This window comes from Hemicordylus capensis, chromosome 1 (assembly GCF_027244095.1).
Source record: "Hemicordylus capensis ecotype Gifberg chromosome 1, rHemCap1.1.pri, whole genome shotgun sequence".
NCBI classification, from domain to species: Eukaryota; Metazoa; Chordata; class Lepidosauria; order Squamata; family Cordylidae; genus Hemicordylus; species Hemicordylus capensis.
The window spans coordinates 449,873,977-449,884,806 of record NC_069657.1 but is presented as its reverse complement, the minus strand read 5'-3'; the positions used below and the strand labels follow the sequence as shown (position 1 = coordinate 449,884,806).

Below are 10,830 nucleotides of genomic sequence, written 5' to 3'. Positions count from 1 at the left end.
TGCCGCATAAAACGAAGTAGTGGGTGCATGTGGGCATGCATGGCGCATGTGCGGCGGCCACTTCTGGCTGTGCATAAAACTAGTATTTTTTAAGGCAATGCTGGAGGGGGAAAGGTGGCAGGGAAGGCAAGAACACCCTCCCCATGCCTTAAAGCCACCATCCCGTGTCTGGAACCAGTTCCGTGCACACCCCTAGTTGCAATTATGTCAAATCCTTCCAGGGCCTTGAAGCTCACTGAGTGGCCTGGGGCCCATCAGTCTTTCAGCCTAACCTCCCTCACACGGTTGTCATGAGAATAACAGGGTGGGACAACAGCAGTTCTTTAGAGAGGCACAGCTACCGAGCTTTCAGAAATCTTTATTTAAACTGAATAATCAATTTAGCAGCTGATTAAGCCAAGAAGACTATTCATTGGTCAATAACCTTAAAAATGTCTACATAAGTTAGCATGGTGTAGATGTAAACACAATAACCTGTTTCATAAGGATAAGATTTAAAAAGATATGTCATGGCTTTAAAAAGGATAACCAGGAGAGTCATAGTTACAGCTACTTGTTGCGGACTCCAAATAACCACAAGGTCCTATCACTCCATGCACCTCCAAGCACTCAAAACTCAGTTCTCTGGAAGGATTCTCAGTCAGCCACTCTTGCTAAAAGGGACTCCATTTCCTTCCCCTCTGTAGATGGATGGGCGCCCATCGTCTCAGCAGTCGCAGGGGGGACCCTGAATTCCGCAGATCTCCAGTCTCTGTTCACGCTGATGAGTGCAGAATTGTCCCGCTCCAACTTGTCTGATTGGATACAACTTGAAATATTAAAAACCATCTCCGAGTACACAGTGGTGGGAGGACAGGAGAAATACTGGAGTGCCACTACAGAGAGGGAGGGCCAGGTGTGCCGCTTGGCGTTCCAGTAGACCAAGGGATCCAAGTTCAACTGGGTAGGGTCTATCTCGTCCTGCAGGTAGGATTCCAGTTCTTTTCTTGCCACCTCAGTTGCTTTAGATGGGTCTGTTCTACGAGGCGAAGAGGATGTTGCATGACCACTAGACAACTTTCTCAAGTATTCCTCTTTAGTCAGCAGTATCATCCTCTCCCTCACACACTCCCTTCCCCGCTCCACATCTTCCTTTGGATATATAAACACACACTCCCTGAACTGCGGATGGAGGAAGGTTGCATTCTGGTACAGAGTATTCTCCCTTATGAGTCGCAGGTGCTTGCTGTTTTCCAGAGACTGCATCAGCTCAGAGGCAAAGGGGACAGCAGCATCAGCAGCAGCATCTTTCAGTCGCTGCAGCTGCTGGAGACATCCTTTTATCCCACTTCCAAGCAAGTAGAGCTGATGAAGGATTTGGCCTAGATTAGCAGTTTTCTTCCTAACCATAGTGATAGTATCATCAAATGGCTTCAAGAGATGGGTTAGATGGTGCATCAGCTTCCAATCTGCAGCTGTGAGCCTGAGGTCAGTGTGTTCCTTTAGAAAAGGACGGAAAACACGTTCTTGGGCAAGAAGACATTGCAGCATACGAAGGATGGCTTGCCATGTTGTTGGTAACTCTTGCAACAGCTTTTCATGGGGGAGATCATGCTTGGAATGCAGTTCACAAAGGAGGCAGGTGGCTGTCTGGGATTGTTGGAAGTGCCTGCAGATATCCCGCAGGGTATGCAAAAGCTTTGCGATGGCAGTATCTTCCACTGCCACCTTGGCCATCACTACTCGCAACAGTACATTCAAGCAGTGGTCAAGGGGAGGAACATGTCCCAGGCAAGAGTCTTTCACCTCCTTAGTTATTGTGCTATTGTCTGCAACCACATAACCTATTTCCAGCCGTAGTCGATGGAGCCAGTTGGCCCTCACTGTTATTAGGTTGCTGGATATTACTTCTGTGAAGTTGCTCTGTTTCATGTCACGTATAGCCAATGCTGCCTGGTGCCTGCACAGAACCCCATCATTATCTGCGACCCAGTGTGCTATTAAAAATATGTAGCCTGTGGTTGGCCCAGAGGCCCAGCCATCAATGGTGAAATGGACCACTGGGCAGGGTGACTTGCTCAGCTCTCGATTAATTGCATCACCGATGTGTTTATCCAAGGCTGGCATAGCTTGCTTGGAGAAGAACCTCTCTTGAGGCATCTTCCACTTCGGGACCAACAAAGATACGTAGGTCCGGAAACAAAGTTTATCCACTACCTTGCATGCAAACATTCCATCTACTAGCATCAAGGTACATTCAGTGTTTAACAGTGCCACCATTGGGTGTGTGGGACCCCAATGGGCTCTTTCCCCTACTGATGCCTCATCAGCAGTTTGCAACTGTGCAGCTGCCCATGCAATTCGTTTTTGGAACGTGGGTATTTTCGACACAATGACTGGGTGGTAAAACAACAGATGTACAAGCAGTGGGGCTGCGCCCAACTTCGCTAAGCCATCTTCCCTGCCAATCTTCACTTGCTTGTGGCATGACTTGCACACAGCCACATTTTTTCTTCTTACCCCCATGATAAAGTTTTGGAGCAAAAGGTTTGATCTGTTTCTCCTTTCATTTGGCTGCAAGATCTGAGATGATTCAGCTAGAGACTCAAGTGTACTTCTGAGTAAAGCTTGGGCACTCTGGAGTCCAAGGAAGGTAGCATTACTTGGACCAGCAGATGTAGGGTACAGCATTGGGCCTGCATCACCGCCATGATAGGAGACAGAGGGTGCTGCAGCCTTGGGCTGAGTGGGTGACACAGATACTTCATCCTGTGGGTTGGTGTGGCATAGTACATCTCTCTCCTGAGAACTACAATGTTGCTCATCGGGGCTCTCCGTCTCTAACATAAGGGAGCAAAGTTCTCCGAGTAGGTCCTGCAGCGGTACCAGTGAAGTTGGGGGACTGGTGTGGCTTTCTTCTCTCCTAGATGTCCCAAGAGCTTGTGGGGATTGCTCCAAAGGCATTGGAAGTTCAAGATCTTCATTTTCTGGAAAAGGTGCCTCTTTGGGGCTGTTACTGGAATGTCTCATGGTGGAGAACTGCAAAGAAAGAGAGACCAGGTTAATGGAAGTAGTAACAATACTTTTTCCACACATACCTCACACCCAGACCAGGTGTAATAGCATAACCAAGGGTATGATTTCGTGTGTCAGCCATGTCTGGCCTGCCTTATGCAATATTGTCAGGCTGACAGTGGCCAACCTGTTTTAGCAATTGCCTCTTGACCTTAGCAGCTCATAACACAAGAACACAAGTTCACAGAAGGTAAGGTCACACTCAGTTCTACTCATGAATGGGGAGCTACTCCTATGTATTGCAATGAAATGGGGAGAAAAACTTTAATTTTTTTAAAACAATAAATTCTACAAACTTGGGGCTCCCTGGGGGGAATCGAGGCCAGACCTGCCATATCCCCAGACCCACTTTGGGGTGCCCTGGCACCCCTCAAAGGTGGGGAATGGGGCATCCTCAAATCCCCATTATTCTCTATGGGAGAAATGCAGAAAAAATCTTGAGAATATAATTAATAATCACAGGAGTGTCCGATTGCTTTGGCATTCAGTGGGTGGTAGGCACCCCTGGCTGCCTACCACCCACCTCAGTTTTGTACCCCTAGGTACTCCACATAGGGAATAATGGGCCAGTTCAAATCCCCATTATACCCTATTTAGAACCTTTTAGAGCCAGTTTGAATTCAAACCTGTTTGAGCCAGTTTGGAGGTTCTAGAGGCCATTTTAGGTCCTATCCTCCATTTTGTGTTACTTGTTTTGCTTGATTGTCCTTTGCTGAGCTCATGCTTTCCCGATTGGCCAGACGGGTCTGGCTCTCTGGTACACTCTAGAGTAGTGCCAGTGCTTGAGAACTGGCACCCTATTGGCCAGGGGGAGGGCCTAGGTGGGGGCTCCCAAAGGAGGGAGTTTCAAATCCGCTTTAAAGGCAAGCCTCTGGCCAAGAAAAATCACTGTGGTTGCAGTCTTCCTTGGTTTCCTTCTGGCATGGTGGTGGTGGTGAGAGTCTAATTGGCAGACCTGGCTGTATTTTTGCAAAATGCATGCCCGAAGAGAAGAAAAAAGATTTGTGTATTCTCCTCCATCACTGTGGTGTTTGTTTGTTTGCCTTGCCCCTCTTTTTTTTGCAGTTCCTGTGATGCCAGGTTGCTTTTACGACCTTGTGCCACTGTCTTGATAGGTCTCTTGTTGGTATGTGTGCTGTTTGGTTCCCTTGGCTTTGCAGTTGTGTGGGCACAGAAGCAGCAGGTCAGTTTCTGTGGTGTGTGTGTGTTTTTTTTTTAAGTTCTTAGCTGGGTGTCTGTTCAGTTGTGTCACTGTGTATTGGTAGTGTGGCCTGCTAGGGGCACAAACCTGGGGTGGGTGGTAGGCACCCATGGTTGACCACCACTCACTGAATCCCCAAACAATGGGGATTTTATGTGATTGTTTTTAAAATGCATTTTTTTTAGTTTCTCCCATAGGGCACAACAGGGGCTTGAGGTGGCCCATCCAGCTCATTTCTCGATTTTGGGGGGTGCCTAGGCATCTCAAAGTGGGTCTAGTGGCACAGCAAGTTGTGTCAAAACTCCCCTCTAGCAGCCCCTCTGAGGAGCTTTGCATAATATTATATACAAACCAGAGAATCCACTCTGAGTTAAACTGTTGAGAGGCCAGAACTAAAAAAAATCCCTGGTAAAAAAAACCCTGTAAGCCCCACAGACTTGGGGCTGCTTGGCAGGAGTTCTGGCACAACCTGCTGTGCCCCCAGACCCAATTTGCCCCTTTTGGGGTGCCCAGGCACCCAAAAAGGGGGGGATGGGGCATCCTCAAATCACCATTATTCCTTATGGGAGAAGTGTAAAAACTGAAAAAATCTTCAAAAATTCATTAACAGGAGGATTTAGACTCCTGGCACCCACAGAGCCCTGTGGTTTTCTTTAGTAGACTACAATGCTAACCCCTGCTAACTTGGCAAAGAGACACCTTTTAATGTGCTGATTCTCTATATTTAGCGGGGGAGTGTAACTGGCGCTATCCACCCCCAGCACAGGACCTCCAGTGACTATTGCTGGTGTCTATCTGCTGTTTCTTTTTAGATTGTGAGCCCTTTGGGGACAGGGATCCATCTTATTTATTTATTATTCCTCTATGTAAACCACCCAGAGCCATTTTGGGAATAGAAATCAAATAAATAAATTTCCTTTTTTAGATGTGGTGAACAGAATTGTATGTAATACTCCCGGTGTGGCCTCATGATAGTTTTGTATAAGGGCATTATAATGTTAGCCGTTTTATTTTCAACCCCCTTCCTAATGATCCCTAGCATGGAATTGGCCTTTTTCACAGCTGCCACACATTGAGTCAACATGAGAGCTCCTCCTAGACAGCGAATAAGCACTGTCTCCCTCATTTCTCTCAAGAGCCTGTAATGCTTTATTTTTTATCAAGCCTCCCACACATCTCTTTCTCACGTGCTCGTTTTGATTATTTAACTAAGATTTTAGTTATGGGGGAAAGCTGAACATTCGTTCATTCTTCAGAACTGCAGTACATAAATAAGGGCCGCTTATCAGCTAGAGATCTGCAATTTGGGGTGTTCATGAACAGTTTTTCCCCCCTCCCTTTCAAGTCGGGAGCACTTCTTAATATCTATCTATTTGTTTCGTACTCATAGGGAAGAGGTTAAAAGTCAGCTTTTTTGTTTTGGCCAACATCTGCTCATAATCAGTCCAAATTTGGCCACAGCCCCATAAAAAGGCAGCCGCCATCTTAGCTGAGCTGTCACAGCACAACTGCATGTCTGTCTTTCAGGCCTCATTTAGCAGGGGGAGAGTAACTGGCCCTATCCCCCTCCAGCACAGTACCTCCAGTGACTGTTGCTGCTGTCTATTTTGTGTTTCTTTTTAGAATGTGAGCCCTTTGGGGAAAGGGATCCATCTTATTTATTTATTATTTCTCTGTGTAAACTGCCCTGAGCCATTTTTGGAATGGAGATAGAACTGCTAATATTATAATGCAAAACTATTGTGCAGCCACATCTGGAGTCCTGTGTACAATTCTGGTCACCACATCTAAAAAAGGACATTGTAGAACTAGAAAAGGTGCAGAAGAGGGCAAGCAAGATGATCAGGGGCCTAGAGCACCTTTCTTATGAGACAAGGCTACAACACCTGGGGCTATTTCATTTAGAAAAAATATGACTGCGGGGAGACATGATGGAGGTCTATAAAATCATGCATGGTGTGGAGACAGTGGAGAGAGAGAAATTGTTCTCCCTCCACATAACACTAGAACCAGGGTTCATCCCATGAAATTGATTGCCTGGAAATTTAGGACCAGCAAACAGAGGTACTTTTTCACACAATGCATAATCTACTTGTAGAATTCTCTGTCACAAGACGTGGGGACAGCCAACAACCTGGATGGCTTTAAGAGGGGGTTGGATAACTTCATGCAGGAGAGGTGGCTACTAGTCGTAGGGTTACAGGCCACCTCCAGCCTCAAAGGCAGGATGCCTCTGAATAGCAGTTGTAGGGGAGTAACAGCAGGAGAGAAAGCATGCACTGCCTCTTGCCTATAGTCTTCTCAGATGCATCAGGTGGGCCACTATATGAAACAGGATGCTGGACTAGATGGGCCTTGGGCCTGATCCAACAGGGCTATTCTTATGAGCTCAGTATCTGCTCCAGGCAACCCTGAGCCAGAGATGGGAGAAACCTTGCTCTGTATCACTGTGGCAGCTCACCAAAAAAAAAAAAAAAAGAGGCCACTTGCCTGCTGGGCTTGGGAAGTATTGATGGGACTGGCTGGAACAAAGTACTGGAACTTGTAAGTCTGACATGTGACCAAAACATCCAATATGATTCCATCTGACCTTTTAAAGCTTCAGTTGTTGACCTGCCTCCTGAGCAACTGAGGTTCTGTTCCCCGACTACCCCATAAAAGACAAGGGGTGTTGAAAGGAGGAAGAGAACCCTTGCATGCCTTTTGATAAGATTTGGTGGAAAAGAGAAAAAATATATAGCAATATATTTTGTAAAGGGATACTGGCTTGGTTCCCACTGTCATTTGAATCAAGGTTCAATGTGGCGCATCATCATTAAAAAGATTGTGTGAACCCATACCAAGGTTGTTATGCCCCAAGATTCAACAGATCCCCACCTTGCTCTGGTCTGTACCATCACCTTCATGTCAGTAACTCACATTCAACCTAGATTCAAGTGATGCTGCAAACAAGACCACTAAGAGGGAAGGACAAACACCAAGAAAGATTATAGAGCTGTTCTCACAGCCTTCAAGAAGGTCAGAGCATTGCTCAGCCAGGGTAGGGGAATTAAGCATGCTCCCAGTGAGTGGCTGTGTGTTTGCAGAGTTCATGGTAGGAGGAGGAGAGAGTACTCTTGTGAGAGATGGGTGGGGCAGGCATGGCCAACCCCCATTTCCATGCCCAGCATTTTTCCACAGGTGGGCCCAAAATCATTCCACCCAGCTCCCACATGATCCCCCTCCCTTGATCTTTGCAAACACAGGAGTGCTCCTCAGGAGCAGTCTCAGCCCTGCTTCCCTGCCTGGCTAGGCATGCCTTCAACCTTGCTTAGGGGCATGCAAACAGCCTCAAGTGGGGGAAAGTAGCATGTGATCAGCTCCTCCACAGAGCTAGTGAGATATATCAAAGAGGAGAAGATTAAGCAGGCAGTTTCTCCAAAGTAATCAGTATCCTCTGTGCTCAAGTACAGCAAGTCCAACTCTGCTTCAAAATCCACAGCAGTATAGTGAGAATCACTCATTTAATGCTGCATTTCCACTTCTCAGACTCCAAGGGCACACAAAAGGCTCTTTCAGTAAATTCCTCATCTCTGCTCTGATTCCCTCTCTCTTCCTGACCTTTCTACATGGATAAATGTACATGGAACACTGGTTGCAACCAGCCAGATCTTTTCCTTTCTGGCAAGAGCTATAGATTCAGAACATGATTGGGCTCTTGTATGCTTTTAAGAGCTGTGTAGAAGAGGAAAAGAGGAGAAAAACTAGTTAGCTACAGCTGCTCACCATCACATCACATCCCTGGGAGCAGATAAAACCCTGGAGTTTCCACCTGGATGCAGCTCTAAACCTAGGAAACCACCTACAACAAGAAGGTTGACAGACCAGATTGCTGCTTCTTTGGGTTAAAAGAATTGCTTACCACCACCACCACTCCCAGACCAAAAAATAAAGCCCTACTTACTTATTTAGCCAGACCAAAGTCAAACCACTTCAGGAAAAAATAACCTTGTAGCCACTTATGACAGAAGGCTCTCTGGGCTTGGTAGGAGGAGGGACCTTTTTTATAGCAAGTCCAAGATTGGCAGCGTTGGAGGGGGCCAGCCAATCCCCTGAGAGCACAGAAAATGGCAGATCCACCTGGTCTCATTGAACTGATTGAGACAGGTAGGTCACACCTGGGATTTTGGGAGTTGTCTCAGATTTCCCTTGAGTGGAACTAAGTGAGACAGCCAGAAAACAGGCTGCAGGAATAACTCCAAGATGCAGTGCAGTAAGAGAAAAGAGGTTTCTTGGCACAATAATAACAGAATATGATAAATATGACATATTTGTATATCGCTTTTCCACAAAAGTTCCCAAAATGGTAACAGCAGAGGGAGGGAAGAGGAATAAGTAGATTTCCTTAGTAATAAAAAATGTCCTTTATGTGTGTGAACATAACATGTGACCAACTCCACTTGCATACAGAGTTGTATGTTCATACAGAGCACACATATTGTATGTACATTGGAGATAATGTGCGAATAGAGCTCTTGCCGGCGTGGAATCTGAAGGCAGCAGGGAAGCACATGACCTTTGTTGCCTGGTAACATTAAAAAAAAAATTCTGCAGAATCCATGTATTCTGAGATGTCATCATTGGCTGCGATGTAATTCAGTTTCACTGCTCGGTGTGTGGAAGATTTTCTAGACTGAAGCACTGAGAAGAATTTCATTAAAGAACATCAAGTGGGATTAGTGCAGGGGTTCTGGCGCAGTGAGAGAGCAACCTGCCTAAAGAGCAGGAGGTTGCCAGTTCGAATTCCTGCTGTTGTGTTTCCCAGAGTATGGGAAACTCCTATATCAGGCAGCAGCACTATAGGAAGGTGCTGAAAGGCATCATCTCATACTGCATGGGAGGAGGCAATGGTAAACCCCTCCTGTATTCTACCCAGAATACCACTTTAAAACAAAAACATTTATATTCCACTCTTCCTCCAAGGAGCCCAAAGCAATGTAGATAGTTAAGTTTATCCTCACAACAACCCTGTGAAGTAGGTTAGGCTGAGAGAGAAGTGATTGGCCCAGAGTCACCCAGCAAGTATCATGGCTGAATGGGGATTTGAACTTGGGTCTTCCCAGTCCTAGTCCAGCACTCTAACCACTACACCATAAGAACAGCCCTGCTGGATCATGCCCAAGGAAGCCCATCTAGTCCAGTATCCTGTTTCACACAGTGGCCCACCAGATGCCACTGGAAGCCTACAGGCAGGAGTTGAGGGCAAATGATAACATTTCTAAAAAAAATGGAGCGCCAGTGGGGGGAAAGCAGCAGGAGGAATAAGTGCAACCCCCCCACCACCCTTAAAGAACCACCACCACCACCCCCGGCACCGGACCAGGCTACGTTCGAACCGGGTTGGAGGCCTCTATAATGGATCTGTATCTTTTATGTGTGCTTAACTAATTAATAAGTTCAAAGAAGCTTTAAATGTTTATAAATCCTTGAGTTTGGCATTAGAATTTGTGGATGACACCAAACCAGACAGAGTGGCAAAATCCAATATGGATTATCAGGAGCTCCAAAAAGATTTTCCCCAACTGGGTGAGTGGCCAAAGAAATGAAAATGTGGTTCAGTGTAAAATAAGTGTAAAGTGTTGCACAGCAGCTGTGAAAAAAAGATAAATTCCAGACAAGGGGTCATCAGGAAGGAGAGTGAAAATCAAAATGTGAACATATGATTATATAAACCTATGATGTGGCCTTATTTGAAATGTTGGCTGTCAAATTGAAGATGGGGTACCATCTGGCAACTTTAGGCCAAGATTCTGGACTATTTTTAATGCTCTCCAACTATTTCCATGTTGCAGGGGGTGCACAGAATCTAGTTCATGCCACCACTTACCTTCCTACCAACCGCCACCAATTTGAATCTCCTCTGAATCTCCAGACAGCGAGCTTTACACTGCAAGAAGTGGTGTAAACTGCAACCTTTTATGGTGCCAGTTTAAAACTGCAGTTGAAATCCATTGCCTCCTACAATGGGCAAATACACCTTTTTCTTCTTGCAACTCAGAAGTGACGTTATAGGGCTGTATTGCAGCAATAAAACACGAAAGGCGGCATCAGAAATGTGAACAGCACCTTGCTTACAGCGCAGGGGCAGCAATCTCAAGACACAGGCAGTATGGAAGGACACTTAAGGTGTCCGCCATGACATTGCGTGCAATCTGGAAAGCACCCAGTGCTGGCCAATTAGAGGGCTGCGCATGGAGCCCTCCTCCCCATACCCAACCATCAGCTGTTGGGCGAGTGGGTAGTCTATGAATGCAGTTTATGCTGCATCTGCCAATCTTCCTGCTTCCGCACCAGCCAATGAGAAGTGCTCCCACCCACAAGGCAGGCAGGCAGGGATCCTACTACTAGGCCACTCCACTCTCCTGAAGGGTTCCCCTGTAGTGCCTACCAGTGCCAGCCAGCACCAGGAAACTCTTCCGTGCTGCTGCTGGCACAGGTTCTCTGCAAGCAGTGCCCCTTCTGTCAGGCGGATGCTGCTGCAGAGAGCCCAAAAGTGTGTGGGGGTCCCTCTTGTGCATGCGCTGCTGCCTCCTGTG

The 10,830-nt window shown here is 46.5% G+C and overlaps 1 protein-coding gene across 1 annotated transcript; it reads right to left on the bottom strand.

Moving 5' to 3' along the window:
• Window positions 1–338: 338 nt before the first annotated feature.
• LOC128324102 (zinc finger BED domain-containing protein 4-like) lies at window positions 339–8,325 on the bottom strand. The gene is made up of 2 exons (XM_053248256.1): window positions 8,199–8,325; window positions 339–3,018 (listed from the first exon to the last, which is right to left on the bottom strand). The coding sequence occupies exon 2, from the start codon at window positions 3,007–3,009 to the stop codon at window positions 637–639; it is 2,373 nt and encodes a 790-aa protein (XP_053104231.1). The 5' UTR covers window positions 3,010–3,018; window positions 8,199–8,325; the 3' UTR covers window positions 339–636.
• Between the last annotated feature and the right edge of the window lie 2,505 nt (window positions 8,326–10,830).

Excerpts from the sequence above, each read along its gene's own strand:
- LOC128324102 (XM_053248256.1), bottom strand. The coding sequence starts at position 3,009 with ATGAGACATTCCAGTAACAGCCCCAAAGAGGCACCTTTTCCAGAAAAT.